This window comes from Halichondria panicea, chromosome 15 (assembly GCF_963675165.1).
Source record: "Halichondria panicea chromosome 15, odHalPani1.1, whole genome shotgun sequence".
Lineage (NCBI taxonomy): Eukaryota > Metazoa > Porifera > Demospongiae > Suberitida > Halichondriidae > Halichondria > Halichondria panicea.
In genome coordinates, this window is record NC_087391.1 from 1,706,885 (window position 1) to 1,724,193 (window position 17,309).

The following is a 17,309-nucleotide window of genomic DNA, read 5'->3' on the forward strand; positions in this document are numbered from 1 at the left end:
TAAGGTATAGCTTGAGAAAAAGGGGGGTGCTTGATCCAGAGCATGCTTCCTACGCCCCTGGTCCATCAGAGTGAATGAAGTGATTCAACCTGTTTGAATATGAAAGTTGCATAACTTTGTTGTCGTTTGCCCCCTATCCTAGATTTTGGTACCAAGTATATAACTGGTCTATTTAGCAACAATTTGTTATGGGAAATGATTACAAGTATATAACTGGTCTATTTAGCAACAATTTGTTATGGGAAATGATTACTGCCAAAATTAGCGGTGAAAAATAGGAAAAACGGTGCTGTTTGGTGCGTTTTTAAAAATATGTAAAGAGGTGTATTTTCAGAGCGGTGGAATTTTTTAGAGATTCAGAAGTGGTCCAACTCCACCCATCAGATGGTCACGTGATTTAGTCACATGACACATGATTTTGCAAAGCCTGTTGCAGTATGCAGTACTTGCATTTCAGAAACCACTCATGTTCAGCCTTTTCAACCATGAACTCATATATACTTCACTTAGAAATAGCCATGCAGAGATATAGCTTGGAAAAGTTATGTGTCACGTGACCACTCTGATGGGTGGGAGTTGGCTGAAAACGCTATCTGAAAAATGCACAAAACCCACCTCCCTGAAAAATGCAGCTGTCTACAAAATGCACCTTTCTACGAGTTGCACCACCAATTAAAAAAAACAACCTCTATAAATAAATAAATAAAAAACAGCACCTACATGTATCTATATTTGCACACTGCTAATTACCTCCCATATTTTTGTTTATCAAACTGCTTTTTTTAATTGCAGGTCCCTCCTGGATGTGCTGTCACACTACTCAAAAATGTGGAGAGCAATAGCCAAGAACATGAAATATTGAAAAATGCCGTCATGGATGTAGCAACCAAAGGTGCTGAACATGTTTTTTTCGAGGTAAACTTGGTGAAGTCAATACACACTGTCTTACCCATCATGCATAATTATTATGATCTCAGAGGTTATTATACCTCTGAGATCATTATGCCTCGATGCGCATGCGCAAGCGAGGTATACAGTATACTGTAATTGTTGTGTGTGTCTGTATAGACTGCTACAGCTGCTCAAGGATCAATGAAGTGCAAGTAAGAGTTTCTATAGGCTTCTAGTCATGTTTTCTTGGATTTCAATTCTTGGATTTGTAAAATATTGCTTGGTTCTCAAGTTATTCCTAGTTTTGCATGCTTACTTGAATGCCATTGCAGCCTTTTCAGAAAAGTGCATAGAAAAACTTGTCCATGCATGGAGTCTTGCTACTCTATACTTATAGTAGTTAGCTCTGCACTAGCTATATTGGTAGCTGCAAGAGTGAGAAGAGAGCTGCAAGGCTCTGCTAGTGCAGCCATTAATTTTAGACTTACAATTTTATCATTGATTGTTAAAAATCATGTCGATCATTTCCCACTCTTTGAGTTCCCGTGCAGCTGCAAAAATGTTTACCATGATAAAGTGTGTGTAAGCTATAATTGCAGTTCATAGTTTTATTTTACGTAACGTTGACACCTCTATACTGAGGCATCAGCACCCATGGTGCTTTCATTGCGCACCATTTATTTGCATGTTGTTTCCGTAGCAACCTGACAGAGCTCTGAAAAGCTTTACAGATATGATAAGTACAGACTCAAAACTTCTGGGAGTTGTTCTTGGAAAGGTTTTGAAGAAGCAGTACCCTGATTTGAACAGTTACTGGATCACTCTCGATGTTCTGCTTGACTGGGTCCTATGGCCAAACTATCTTAAAATAGTTCATCAAGGTTACCACACGAATTATTTGCCACTATATATATTCCTAAAGTTATCTTCCATAGGAAGTGAATCTCTATTGAAGGACGGGCTCCCTGAAGAGTGCCGTGTTGTATGTGCGTGTGCTTCTTCTAAGTTTGAGGAGATCTGCAATAGACTAGAGAAAGCAAATGTTAGTTTCAAGGAGCTCCGTAAAATGAAAGACAAGGAGAAGCAAGTTCAGCGGTTGTGTGAAGCTGTTACTGAATCAGAAAATAGTCAATTATCTTATGAGAAAGTTGTTTGTAGTCTTAATCAAAGGCTTAAAGAATTCAGCCACTTCTCCCGTCGTCGACAGGCTTACCTTGAAATTTGCAAGTGGATTCTAAACTCAAGCAACCCAAAGCAAAGCACTGCTGGTATGTAAGACTATTTTTCTACTATAATTATATAATTATTATTAGTTATAGGAATTCTGGAGCTGAAAAGAGAGATGGAAAACAATTTTGATCATATGAACATCAGTGATCTCTGTCAACTAGACGATGATGACCAGTTACAACTTTGTTGCTTGAAATCTGCTCAGCCTCTCGATGTATTTGTGGACAATTTTGCCATAATGATGCGCAAAAGTCCAATTATCTTTGCCCGCAGATTGACCAAGAAATTAAAAGAGGTTTTAGCAACATTAGACACTAAAATTACAGTTAATGAAATTTTTTCTAAGATTTGGCAGCCAGCATTCACCTTTTGTCAGAATCTTCTGACTAATCTTGCTGATCGGAGCATGAAGCTGGATTTTGTTGACAAGCATCTTACACAGTTTTCCAAACATCTCTCAAATAATGTGAATAACTTAGCAGAAGCAATAAGAAGTTGTTCCCAGCCTATCCCCCAATCACACCAACTTCAATCTGCGGTGAAAAAAGTGCACGACTACTGGCGATTGTGCAGATATGAAGATGGTGCTCGAGTGTTTCTACAGCTTAAAGATGTTCTCAATCTGAAGGGAGATTTCAGCCTCATTGAAAAGTATTTTTCCGTTCAGGTATATACACCTATATAGCTGCTCAACCAGTTTTTGTATTGTGTATAATGATTCTGTACTTGTTACATTTAGCTCAAGGAGTCAATGAAAGACCAAACAATTGATGCCATCGATGATACTTTAGTTGACACTGGTGACTTTTTGAAAGAGATTGTTGATCATCCTTCAAAGCACGAATGTCTCAAAGTTTTTGGCGAGTGCCAAGGGTTGATAAAATGGCTTCGAAAGTTCACCACAAGTAAGTACTGCTGTGTATAGTATATAACTATACCAAATTCTCTGTTCGTATAAAGTCCTTTATATATCCTACGTGTTACTTGATGTTAAATTATTTTTGGGTAAAGAGACTGTGTATATATGCATGTGCCCGTAGTATGATTACAGATAATTACTGTAATCTCTTTTCAGGTGTCAACGACATCCAGGGTTTCGTAACGATTGCCCTAGCCACTGCTGCTGGAGGAGAAGATGACTTGGCCAGTGACAAGCTATCTCACTTACGAAATGTTGGCAGCGGGTATGCATCACTTATCTACGAGGTGAATGAGTTAGATGGCTACAAAAAGCTCAAGGACAGGTGCAAATCTCTATGGGATGCCTTGGAAAAGAACCCCAACCTGCCAGAATTACTGGTAATTAATTGATTCACATTCTGTGCGTGTGCTTGCAATATCTCTATCTGTATGTTAGGTGAGCTGCAACGACGACATTGAGTGGTACAAATCTGTGAAGGAGACCCAGGGCTCTGTGGAAACCACCTCCTATGGCCAGATGAGTAACATTTTAAAGTATGGCACGTACAGAGTTGGCTTTAAGAAGAACGCTCAGACTGTTCATGACCTCATCTCTGTAACTCTGAGCCGGCAGAAGGTAGTAAAGTGGAAGTATTCTTTAGACGAGCTTCGAGACCTTGAGAGCAAGCTGGTGCTAATTTGTGGAAACAAAGCGGAAAACAGGGCCGAGGTGGATGACTACCTTAATGTGAGTAAAATATTTGTGTTTGGCTTTTAGTCACAAATGTTGGCTGACAATTTCGGAGTGTGAATGTTGCTTATATCCTCCTCCTTGCATGATGTACATGTATATTATATTCTATAGATATACCTGCAGTGCATCCAGCTTAGAGAGTATAGATTACCACAAATGTGTGAGTAGCTGTACTTAAATGTAAATATATTTCGATTGGAACATTTCTAAGAAATAGTGCTGATACCAAGTAGGTGAATAAGGTGGTGGGTTTGTGGTGATTAATAGAACTACTAGAGCACTAAAGTGCAAACCCTCAGCTGGTGACGTGACATGATTATAAAGAAACCAGAAGAGTGATATAATGCAGTGCATGTAGTGATGAATATCATGTATATACTTAACTGTCTATATAAGCACAGCAACTCAAGAGCTAAACCGGACTAGAGACATGCTGAAACATTTGAGAACAGTTAGGGTTTTAGATATAATTATGTACTTGCACTGTGGACTAGGATCACAGCAAAGAAGCCTGGAGTCTCATGCAGAGAAGTATGGCTCCTGGAGTAGGATCCCAGAGTCAGCTAACAGAGACAAACCAGACACAATTCTAGCTTTCTATTGTATCGACCTTCTGCGAAACCAAGACTTCTTTGCAAAATCTGCCAAATTTTAAGCCTTAGTTTTAATGCTACAAGTTTCCCTACGTACAAAATAATTGTGATGCCTAAATCACCAGGTAAGCGAAACTGAGCGTGACAGACACACAGACTGACAGACTACTGTAACCGAGGTCGCCTACGCGCCTCGGGTTAACACCAGCAAAATTGTTATAGTGCATGGGTAATCGGTTAGAGTAATACAACAATAATCTTGTGCAGCTAAGGTCCTAGACTTCATCACATAATTGTTCAATGGTTTAGGTTCCTGACCATCCTTTATGGGTCTTACAAATGTCCATAGTGCATGTAATTCATGATTTACTGTACACTTTTGGTTAGAGTAATGTCATAAGCCCCGTTTACACGAGGCCTTTAATCCGGGTTGGAATCCGGATTAAACCTAACCGCATTCGTGTAAACGGTCCTTATCCGGGTTCTAATCCGGATTAAGAACCCGGATTAGCCAACCCACCTTTGGAGGTGGTTCAGATTGTGTCAGAAGCGGTTTAGCTGTGAGTAAGCACAAAGGGCTAATTCTGAGGTGTTGTACATGTTCGTGGGTGTTTCTAGAGTAAGCCTGCAGCTTCCTATCTGCCAATGTTAGCGCAAATGAAATTAGTGGTCATTTTACTATGCCCACTATTCAGAAAAATTCGACCCTGATTAGGTGCCGTGTAAACGGGGCTGTAGCTTAGTCATATACCGTATAGCGCGAAATTTTCGAGGCACTTATATTTCGTGGATTGGCCTCTAAAAGCCATTTCGTTGCACAATGTTCGCGGAATGACTGCTTACCGGAAGCCACGCCTTTAGATCTTGCACGTTATAGCAGGTAAAGAACGATTTTCGTGGACTTAATTTTCGTGTAGGATTGCTAACCCACGAAATCCACGAAAATTAAGCCCCTCGAAAATTTCGCGCTATACGGTAGCTTAGCTTTCAAATTTCTGTAGTAAGTTTACAGATAAATGGGCTACATTTTGATACCATCCTCTATGCTTATTCCATTGTTGAAATAACACTGAAAAATACTATTTTGATGACATCGCAGCTGCAAACCACAAACCAATGCCTGTACACCCACTTACGTGGTTAGCGTCATCGATTTGTGGTTGCAGCTTGTAATGTCATCAAAACAGTAGAAAATAGTAGAATGTGTAGTTTTTCAGTGATATTTCAACAATGGAATAAGCATAGAGGATGTTCTTGGTATCAAAATGTAGCCCATTTATTTGTAAACTTACCAGAGAACTTTTAAAGCTAAGCTATAAATTTTCAGAAGAAACCAAAAGTGTACCTAACAACCGGTAAACCATGAATTATAGACACTGTGAACATATGTAAGACCCATAAAGGATGGTCATGAAATCTAAAACAATTATGTAATGAAGTCTAGGACCTTAGCTGTACAAGCTTACTGTTGTATTACTCTAACGGGCGTAACATCTTGTCATGACACAGGAATGCAATACGGGAGTAACTCATTAGCGACCGATTAGCAAAAGGTCAACCTATGTCGTAACTCCTCTGCTTGCAGCTGAAGTGATCCCGTACCAGGAAAAGCAGGGGCGTAGGCAGGAATTTGAGGAAGGGGAGGGGGCTGAGCTGAAAGGGTGCGAATTTTCTGAAATTTTCGGCGAACGGAAACCGCACCTCGACTCATTTCCAGGAATAGTTGTTGTAGATGTACTTGTATCATGCTAAAACACGGAGGTAGCGTACCCACTTTTTCAATTTGTTTTATGGGAGGCGTGGCACATTTTAATAATGGATTAAAATTACCATTTATCATATCTTTTAACCTAGAGCACCTACAAACATGCTGCAAAAATAAGTACATATTTTGAACTTGACACCAATGAAAGATAAAATGTACTTATATTATATAGCTAGTAAAAAAGAGCATACTTTTGTCTAGCTAGTGATGATACAAAAATGACTTCTAAGTCTCCTTTCGGATGTAAATCGAACTGGTATACTGCCTGTAGGTGAACAATCTCAAGAATCAGTCGATTCGAAATGCAGCCATTCTTCACTTGAGGTAGTAGTCAGTAGTTGGTAAGTTTGAGGTGTTTACCGAACTTTCCAGGTATGTGGACCTACATTGTATAATACAATAAGTTCACTGTATTATACTAGTATACATGTATGCTATAGTCTATAGCATAGTTTCGAAACCAAAGAATACTTTTCTTCTGTTCTAGATCTAGTGTTGTTCAGGCACTGCAAATATCACTAACTAGATTCAAAATCAGCACAAAGCTAGTAGGCTTGTATTTAATGTGGGTATAGACAAGTAGCTTCAAAAATACATGCATTACATACAAACTATCACCAGTGTTGGTAATAGACTGGAAACCACTCCCCTTCTCTCGGGAAAAAGGGATTGGCAAGCTGCCGTGTTGAGAGTTGTCCCAGTGCGTGAAGAATGTCACGCTGCCACAAGAATGTAAACGTCACAAATACTCACGTGCCACCTCCCACATGCTAACTACATCACTGTATTACTGCACAAAAATATTATCGGCCTCGAGTATAAGTACATCACTGGCGGTTTGTTATCGAGGCTGAAATAATATCACCCACGCGTTACTCATTTTGTGGTTTGTTCTAATTGCATTCCAATGGGACAACTCTCAACACGGCAACTTGCCAGTCCCCAGAGCCCAGAGCGAAGGGAGTGGTTTCCAGTCTATGTTGGTAATTAAAAGTAAGCGCTATGTAGCAGTAAGACAAGAAACACAATTTCACAACACTCGCACATTATCGAAATGTATACCATGCTCAGAGTTGTTAGCTTATACCCCCAAAAGAGAGTCTGTACTGAATTTTCTTCAATCACAAAAATGTTTAACCAAAGCAACAACAACAATTAAAAAAAGAAGAAATTGATTTGCATACAGCCAATTCTTACCTCATTTAGCAGGTAGAGTAACTCATAAGCTTTAGATTGATATATAGAACAGCGAAATTTGTCCAGTTTAAGCCAAAGAAACTTTCACTTTAAACAGCACACTTGTTTGCAAGTTTGTGCCACACCGGTGTCATAAGCGCGAGTGACTCTCCCAAATAATGACTCATGGTCACTCTTACCTAGTCACCAGTGACCCCCGGTCACTCACGCCTAGGAATAAATGACTTCCCCCCCCCGGTCACTGACTCCTAGTCACGAATGACTCCCTCTGGAAAAAATGACTCCCCCTAAATTTAGAGATTTCAGCGGAGGTCGAGGGCTACTAAGTACATCCTCAAAAGACTGCATGCAGTGACTATACTATATACAATCAAGTAAAGATTCAAGTTCAAGACTGTTATCTGTTATCTGTGAGAGGCCTGTTGCAAGTGATAGGTTTTATTATAGCTGATGTTCCTTAGCTATCGTTACTTCACTTAGTCAAACACTCTGTTCACATTTTCACATCCACTGCAAAGCAATATAATTTTGAAACAACAACATCCATCACAATAATTATTACATTATATGAAAAACAAAAACAACAGTGGAAGATAGCAAAAGACTAAAAATTATATTTATAGAACAAAACTATTGAATACGTATAATGATACTACGAGTTGCACATATTACACTGTATCATTTCATCGTAGGCGGAGACAAGGGCAGTATAATTATAGTAATCACAATACTAGAAAACCTCTCTGGTCTCCTGCGGCTATTCAGTTCTTTTGACTTCGAAAATCTTCTAAACAACGTACAAGATGATGCCTCATGTTGTCTGGATGATGTGATCCAAATTGTCTCTTGCAATTCGTGGTATGTAGCGGCAATAGCAAATAAACCACAGTTGTTGCTGCCACTGCATGCTCTGCTGCTGAATAGAGGCCACAGACAGTAACAACCCATTGTGTGCTTGTACATTTGGGCGATTTGCAGCTCAGCACTTGGCTCCAGTTCTTTCCCATATTATCCTTGCAACCTTGCTCTTCATTCATATGCATAATAGATATACATTCCAGCTGTCACTTGCTGTCTACTATTCATTACTATACCTTGCTACTAACCTTGCTCTTTATCCTGGCTCTAAAATGGAAACAGGTCACATTGGCGGGCATGCGCATAGGGAGTCATTTACTCCTGGGGGAGTCCGGCCCACACCTTAGGCAGGAATGACTGGGGGGTCACTCCCACCGGGGAGTTATTCATTCCTCTGGCACCGGCACCTATATATACACCGTACTTTGAATGAAAAGGTGGTCACGTAATTGAATGACCTTTGGACTCGCTACTTGTAATAATTATTATGCATGAAACCAGAGGAGGTCGGACATCACTTGAACTTTCACTAATTATGACCTTTTAATGACATTCCAGGCCAAATTGCTTTTTGTTTTTGCTGACTCAGCAGTAGCGTCTACTGTACTTCTGCTAGTCTCTATTTTAGCCGCCCTCTAAAAGTTGGGCAGCCTAATCACGAGTCTATGTTATAGAGGGCGACTGATTCATGAGACAATATTTCTGCACGGTTGAATCTGTTGACAGCTAGTTGTGTTTGGTGTCTATGATGGTTACTGGACCTAACCCTATCAGCACATAATACCCATACTAGCTAGATCCGCCCTAGATTCACGTTCTACTGCTGAGTCAGCAAAAACGAAAAGCAATTTGGCCTGGAATGTGATTAAAAGGTCATAATTAGTGAAAGTTCAAGTAATGTCCGACCTTCTCTGGCATGAAACCAGAGGAGGAACGCCAGGGTCAATAGGGTCACGTTTAATAAACATTCTTGTTCTGGGTTCTTGACCTTTGCTGCTTATAGCAGCTTAGCGCTTCTGTTCTTTATTTGCCTGCTTGGAAAGCTTACTATACCTAGCTAGATCTACCCAGTGCAGCAAGCCAGTACATCAAAATTTATACCCTAGCCACGGAAGGCTAATTTCCATATCTTGCGGTTTCAAAGAATGCAATAAAAGGTCAAAGGTTGCAATTAAATCCTGGATCTCCTCTCTCAAGCTGATTCCTCTGGGGCGCGATAGCTCAACCGATTTCTGTTGTGATTATAAAGAGGATCAAGCTATTGATGGTGTATAAACTCAGGGGCGCGAGGGTAAACTCAGTTTTACATGTAAAACATAGGGCCACGTGGTGTTTTAATTAGTGACCTTTTGACACTGGCATTCCTCCTCTGGCATGAAACCAGAGGAGGGAGGACACGATTAACCTTAGCTCTAATTAGCTAATTATCGCGACCTTTTAATGACATTCTTTGAACGATTCATCTTTTCTTTCTTTATAACCTCTACATATTAGACACAAGAGCTAGAGCAAAGTAAGCCTTTTCTCCTACTGGAGATACCCCTATGGCCAAGTTGTCAGGATCTGAAGGTAATAGCACCTCAAGTACTCTTATCTCTAAGATCCCTGTGAGAAGTATCCCAGGCACTCTGATCTTGTCTCTGTGAGAAGCACTCTTAATCCTGTCTCCAGGATCCCTATGAGGAGCACCCCAGGCACTCCTGTCTCCAAGATCCCTGTGAGAAGCACCCCAGGCCCGGCTAGGCACTCCTGTCTCTGTGATAAAGCTGCAACAATGAACATGGAATTGTTTAGTTCAGAGTGTCTCCAACATGAAGAACATCAATGAGACTGTTAGTCTCAGCTTCTAGCACCCCTTTATTTTTGTAGTTTGCTCTGTACCTGCAAGAATTGCCTGTCACTCATGCTACAGTACTTTCTGTGTGTCCCAATATGTAGAGGTTATAAAGAAAGAAAAGATGAATCGTTCAAAGAATGTAATTGAAAGGTCGCAATAATTAGCTAATTAGAGCTAAAGGTTAATCGTGTCCTCCCTCCTCTGGCATGAAACATTGCTATAATAATTATGCCTCGAGGCATAGCCGCACGAGGGATACGGTAAAAGCTGACTGTGTGTCTGTGTGTGTGTCTGGAACTGTAACTGCTCAACGGTTGCAATGCGACGAAAAATAACAGCTTCTATATAGGCTCTAGCCACGTTCTCTTGAATTTTGATTCGTGGATTAGCAACTTTCTCGAGTTATGGCTAGTTTGACTCACATTGAAGGCTGTTGCAGTCTCTTCAGAATCTTTCATAGCATCATCTGTTCGCACAAACTTTCTATTCAACACATGAGTTAGCCTTGCACTAAAGCGCTAGCTTTTTATTAGCTACAAGAGTCAGAAAAGATCTGTTAAAACAGCTACAGTACTTCTTCTAAATAAGGCGCCCTTCTAATAAGGCGCCACCCAGACTGAAAAGTAATTTTAAAGTCTCCATATAGAGCTCCACGTGGCTAGAGAGATTATTTTTTGGTGGCGCATTGTAAATGGAGGCTAACATCACATCTTTTTTCAGAAAGCTTGAGGATGATGAGAATGAAGCCTGGAATCGAGGATACCAAGATTGTTCAAATAACCTCTATTTATAAGGCGCCCTTCTAAATACGCGCCTCCCTGGACCAAATCTAATTTTTCTGTCTCTAATTATGGCCCTTGCTCATATCGTAATTATTAAAAAGAGGCGCCTTATTTAGAAGAAGTATGGTAGCTATAGTAGCCATTGTGAACTTGATCTCTTTGGACACACCCTTTAATTATTCCTGTGGATGCAATGCGCATGCGCGCTCCCCCCCCACATGTTGGAGAATCTAGTGGCAGAATCAACTTACTTCTTCATGTTCTTTTTCTTGACTGAGGTCCTGGTATAGCGGTAAGCCACAACACAAATGATACAATATAGACTAGATAACAATAGATTCATGTGCACAAGTCAACAGTAGATACATGTACACAAGTCTTTTCTTCTCAGTATTAAGATAGATAGATACACACTTTCTGCTTGTTTATATACTATACTGTCTGTGCTATACTACTGTCTGTGCTTAAATTCTCTCTTACTCTGTGCCATTGACAAACTCACAGTATATACACTATTAACTGTACACCCTTTCTTGCGAAACAATCAAAGCACATTGCAAATTATTTACCTCTTCTATAACACTCTAATACTTTTGAGCGAAAGCAAAAACATGGCGAGAGGCATTAGCAAGCGTGCGCTTGCAACACTCGTTATTTACAGTGCTATCTACACATAACTACAATGCAATGTATATGATAATGTAGCTGATCAGTTACTTTGCTGGCTCTTCATCAGTACTCAGGCTGCAGTACTAGAGCTTGGCAAGCTGGCACTAGATCTTGGCCTTGAGAAATAGTGGTCCAGTTTCTGCGACATAGTTGCTGCTCTCAATCAACCTAGATTATTCAGTTGCACAGTGCATTGCGCATGTGCAAGAAATAATTCATAGCCACACCTAGCTGCTTCAAATGAAACTGACTGCATGCTAAATTAAAGAAGCTAGCTATAGCTAGTCTCGCGCAGCCAGCCCCGGATATTTTCTATTTGAACGCTAGGTTGATAACATGGGTCTGGTGAACTTCCTATGTACAAGTTGTGTCGACACGCCGAAGATTTTTTGGCGTGTTAACCGCTGCGGTCAATTGGAGGCAAAAAGAAGGAAAGATAGTTATGCATTGTTGCCCAACTTGTTGCAGTTTCCAGCTAAATGCAACTGACAATAATGGCTTATTTGTGCCCTAGACTATCCCAGAAGATCACAAAGAGAGAGAAGTTCCATGGGTAGTTGTACAGAAACAAGAGCTGAGTTGTAGATATTTAGCTTCAAGGATGTCTCCTACTAGTACTACATCTATACCTAAAACCAGCATTCCATATTCAAGTGGCAGTACTGCAAATATAAGATTTGATTTGCATCTTTTTCTCTGAGAACTGAATCCATGCCATTGAGAACCTTGAAACATAACATGCCTGGTTTAAGCTCAGTCTAGATCTTTCTAGTGACTCAGAGTAGTTGCTATAGCCTCTCTCCTTCTTGCATGCATGTGTAGATCCATCCTGATTTGAGCACTGAGCATCAAGGACTCTCAACTACTGTACAATGTACATAGCCTCGTTCCCAGGCCTTACTTTTTCTTGCTGTTGTCACTGTTCATCCAGAAGGACATAGTGAGGCAGCAAAGAAAGAAATGGGCATACAGTTAAGAAAAAGTAAGGCCTGGTTTGGGAAATCGCGTGATCCACAAGGATTTTTATAAACGTGGGCGATATGTAGCCCACAATCGTGACGTAAGGTATTCTCCCACGCATTCAGAGTTAATAAAACTGTACTGAGACAACCACCAAGCTGTGCTGCAAGTCAGATCAGAGAACCAGCGTGGCCAGATCTGGTGGCAGTAGCTACCTGCTATATGATAATGATGACTAATCTATACTATAGACTATAGCATGTAGAAGGACACAAGAAAAGGTGATAGTGTGAACACACAAATTCACAATCTAGACTAGTAGATCATCTAGCTAAGCCTAAGGTATAGCTAGCTATATAGTGCTTGCAAACTTCCAGTTCCAAGTCCATGTCCAGCTTGCTTCAGGCAAAGTTTTATTAGTCATAGATATCTGCGTGGGCAGTCCAACATCTCTAGCTCAGCATGCCCACGCTCATTTTCACCCTTCTACCACCCTTCTACCCTCACGCGACTTCCCGATACAGGCTCTCCTTTTTTCTAACTCTACGTCTATTTCTTTCTTTATTCCTCCAATTAATACCGTATTTTATCTCATTGAACGATTAATACAGTATTTTATCTTATTGTGATAAACAACAGAAAAAGGAGAGCGTGTAGAGGCTAAAAAAGCTCTATTTTTGTCAATAATTGCCCATGTATGGGGCGTGGCACTGTGGGTGGAGCTGAAGTACCAAGTTGCAAGCATGGCATGCAGCATAGAACAATAGTTATGATGGTGAAGAGCCGACACAGAGGGAGAAACACCACTCCTATATACGATTTAAGCTGAGAGCTGTGGCAACAGCCATAATAACTGCTGCTATGCAAGAGTTTGAAGTAGACATAACAATAAACGCCCATTTCGAATAAGACCCCATCTCGTTTAAACGCCCCCTCTACAGATGTTGCTAGGAGTTAAACGCCCTGGCGTTTAATCAAGTAAATACATTAGAGTTCTCTCTTTTAAACCCAACCCATTTGATTGTTTAATACGCATGCGCTGGAAGGCAGTAAATTTGAGACCCGACAGAATTTGCGAAGCAAAAAATCAATTTTGATGTCTGCATGAGGCCACTGTGCTTTCATTAATACTTATTTTATTTCTTTTTCCAGCTTCTGCACAGTGCTACTAGAATAGCTGAGCTCTACCTTGACCTGCAAAAAGCTGGAGAAGTTACCTACACTGATGTTAGTCTTACTTTTCGATGTGCCGTCTTCATTGCAAACCAACCTGGAGACGATGACGTCCAATTTAATGAGGCCAAGGCAAAGATTACCTTGCAGAATTACATTAGGGCCTTGGATAGACAGTTGATTGCTTGGAAAGACAGTGTGAACAATGCTCGTGGGAAGTACTACGAACTAAATTACTTCACCACGATTCAACTTCTCCAGCTGAGAAAGGAACTGGGCATGCTCACTCAGTCCAATGCAACCCACATTGTGAAACCCAATGTGCTAATGCTACTGAAGAGTATCTCCCCACAAGTTGACAGTAGGGTGGTAGTTGACGCAATGCAGGCATCCACACATGCCACACAACCTGAGCCAATGGACTATGATGGTGAAATGGAAGCCATCACCACTGCTACCGCCATAACTACACCCACCGATGTCGAAGTTATGGAATCCTCTCCTGCTTTTGAAAAACAAGATCCTCAACAGTTTATCTCATCACCCTCAGCAGCACTCAAACTGCCTTCACTCATGTACGAGAATTTAACTGAGCATCAACAGGAAACATATACACATTGTGTTAACTTCTTCGGCTATTCTAAAAGGCACGTACTGAGAGCGTTTAAGGAGTGTGGCAAGGAGGCGACTATATATGACATAGAACCGTGGTGTGTTAGTAATGAGGACATCACACCAGACGAGGAGCGTAGTGTGGGCCCGCTTGAGATGGAGGAAGATAAGACCGACATCTATGACCCTCTTGACGACTCAGATTCTGATAAGGGCATGGACACAACTAGAGTTCTGTCAGAGTCACAAGCCAGCACAGGTGCGTCATTAGCATTCTTGTCATAAAGTATAATCACCTCATTTTGTAGCTTAATTAAAGTACTCGGCTAGTGCATGGGTAAAAATACCTGAGCCCAATTCACACACACGCGCACACACACACATGCACCCTTGCAGTATCTGCTGCTGAACTAGAAGGGCCACTTTCTAACTTTAGTCTCCAAATTAAGACAGTGGTGACAGTAGATGAGAGTCACCCGGGAGTGCAGGAGCTAGTAGAAGCAGGTTATGAACTCCAGGATTGTGTGGAGGCTATAGAACAATCCCTGGGAGACATGCAGGAAGCCATAAAGCTACTGGATGCTAGAGAGATGGGAGAAGGGGCCCAACCTGGAATTTTTGTGCACTCCAAAAGCAAGGAGGAAGAGCCAAATTGGATGGAAGACCAGTAAGTTACACTATAATGTACATGCAAAGTATCAGAGTGTTTTCCAGGGTTGCTGAGGCTGATGAAGATCATTTCATAGAGCATCGAGGTTCTGATGCCGGTAGCAGCTATTTGCCGCTTGATGACCTAGGCCGCGTGCTAAAAAGTATCAGCACTCTTGTACCAGGTAACTGTACCCCTTTACTAAATCAAAAATTACTTGAAAACTCAGGTGCTGTGGATCAACAGAGGAGCTTTAACACAACTTACCTCAATGCTGGACATCCCAATCTTCTGGTTACAGCACCAGGTACATATAATTAGAATTGTGTGGTACATGTGCAGTTACTGTCCTCTTCTGTTTCTAGACGATGTACTGAGTAGTGTGCTGGCCCTGTACACAGAAGACCACACCCTCCCACTCCCCACACAAGAGGAGGTCCTTCTTTGTACTTGTAGAACCACCACTGAAGAGGTAAATTTTGTTTACAGATTTTGAAATCACTGTAGGTACAATGTAACAATAAGATTTTTGTAACACCAACCTTATCCTACCATAGTTATATGCTTCCCCTCACCCACATCCAGGTCAGTCTGCTGTGGCGACGCGCCATTGATGACCCTGAATACAAGAGAGTATTTTGTCTGGCTCATGCTGAGAGGCTTTCCTACCAGGTCTGCGATGCTGCTCTCAGATCACTGGAGGAGCTGTCTCAGGGAAAGACGCGTAAGTGACTTGTGTGTATAGAAACTTTCTTGGTGTGAGTGCTGCTGCCGCTTTACATGTCTGTGGGTATATAACTTACCGTATTACTAGAATATTTTGCTGGTGAAAAACCTTTGCGAATGAACCAAGTCAGCAGAAAAGTTGACTCTTTGCGATCTAACTACCGTATAACGGGTAATTTTCGGGGGACAAAATATTCGTGGTTCAGCAATATTGAGACATTTCGTGGGTAATATTTTCGTGGTTGGAGCTGGCACTGCAGGTAAAGATAGGCAAGGTCGCTTCATTCGTGGGTAAAATATTTGTGGTCAGACCTCCAACCACGAAAACCACGAATATTTTGCCCCACGAAAATTACACGCTATACGGTATTGCGTTCTGGCAAGGATCGTGTGTATTTACTAGTAATAATTTAGGTTTTGCGGATTTTATTGTTGCGAATTAATCAACCATCGCAAGTTCGCAAATGTTTGATGCTCGCAAAACGTTCTAGTAATACGGTATTGTAATGTATGCTACTCTTTATTTGTACACTACTGTCTGTTATCCCCTTCAAAGTTCTATAGTGGGGGGAGGGGGGTTAAGTTTTTCCCCTAAAAACTTGAGAAGAAACCTTTAAGTCCCCCCAAACAGTCTAGTTTCTCCCCCTACACTATAGTCGGCAAATTTTGAAACTAGATAAGGTAAATGGTATTCAAATTACATCTGAGAAGTTCTGAGAAGCTAAAAAAAATCTCATCGGACGTCGCCCCGAACCTCCCTTAATTAATTTGTCTTCCCCCCAAACCATTAATCCTAGATAGAACCCTGCCTCTGCTGCAGGTTATCATTTGGTCGTGATATGTGGCAAAGAGAAAGAGGATACGTCGCACATCATCTCACGACTGCACTTTAACCGACGAGAAGTGGTCCCCACGCTGGTGGTAGATAATTGTAGGGAATATCTCAAGGCACACTTTGTGCACCAAATGGACATGGAGTTGGATTGTCAGGTGACACCCATATCAGACCAACGGGCCTCCATGGTGGATCCTGAAAAGTTAGGTTTTGTATGAATTTGATTGCTAAAATAAACCTCCCCTTATAGCTCCTGTGTTCGTGTGGTATCCTCCACCCGCTCTGGTATGGGAAAATCCCTGTACGTTAAGAAGATATCTGCATCTTTGAGAAAGGCCATATCGAACGATGGCGTTCATGTCACTATTCCTATCCACGGGCCAGTGGTCACAGCTGACACACTCATGGACTACTTCAAAAACTACGCAGGGAGAGATAATAGTACTATCTATCATCTGGACATTGCACCACGGGTAAGTACCTTTAGGCCAATTGTGTAGTAGTCAATAGCGAGCATCTTGCACCAGGTATTGGCTGAGGTAGACTGTATTCTGTTCTCGCTGCTCATTCTGAGTGGGCTGAATGACAGCCGAGGGCTAGTGTGGAGGAGTCATGCCAGTCACCTCTACATAGTGGAGGTTACCCTACCCGAGAAAACTGTGAGTGTATATATAGTTGAAATTTGAACCCCTCAGTGCATGCATGTCCTGTTTGTTTGCTGTTTAGACTCATCAAGAGAGCTTTCAAACTCTTAACCTGCTCAATCTACTACCTACTGTTCATTGTACAAGCCCTAGAGATGTGGCTCTAACGAGACAGCAGCAACTAGGTAAACGATATAGCTGAAGTGATTAGAGACTCTATTCACACACGTACAC

General features: G+C 41.3%; 1 protein-coding gene across 3 annotated transcripts in view; it reads left to right on the forward strand.

The window, feature by feature from the left end:
* Positions 1-17,309, forward strand: part of LOC135348752 (E3 ubiquitin-protein ligase RNF213-like) — a 59,791-nt gene that overhangs the window by 23,843 nt on the left and 18,639 nt on the right. For 2 of the 3 annotated variants that reach the window (XM_064547062.1, XM_064547059.1), the window contains exons 13-29: positions 793-915; positions 1,592-1,772; positions 1,827-2,159; positions 2,205-2,788; positions 2,861-3,026; positions 3,197-3,420; positions 3,479-3,769; positions 13,589-14,480; positions 14,618-14,888; positions 14,936-15,054; positions 15,100-15,177; positions 15,236-15,342; positions 15,456-15,594; positions 16,417-16,633; positions 16,682-16,904; positions 16,959-17,090; positions 17,158-17,260. In XM_064547062.1, coding sequence (XP_064403132.1) covers positions 793-915; positions 1,592-1,772; positions 1,827-2,159; positions 2,205-2,788; positions 2,861-3,026; positions 3,197-3,420; positions 3,479-3,769; positions 13,589-14,480; positions 14,618-14,888; positions 14,936-15,054; positions 15,100-15,177; positions 15,236-15,342; positions 15,456-15,594; positions 16,417-16,633; positions 16,682-16,904; positions 16,959-17,090; positions 17,158-17,260 — 4,183 coding nt within the window. The remainder of the gene's footprint in view (positions 1-792; positions 916-1,591; positions 1,773-1,826; positions 2,160-2,204; positions 2,789-2,860; positions 3,027-3,196; positions 3,421-3,478; positions 3,770-13,588; positions 14,481-14,617; positions 14,889-14,935; positions 15,055-15,099; positions 15,178-15,235; positions 15,343-15,455; positions 15,595-16,416; positions 16,634-16,681; positions 16,905-16,958; positions 17,091-17,157; positions 17,261-17,309) is intronic. The other variant, XM_064547060.1, reaches the window with a different exon arrangement.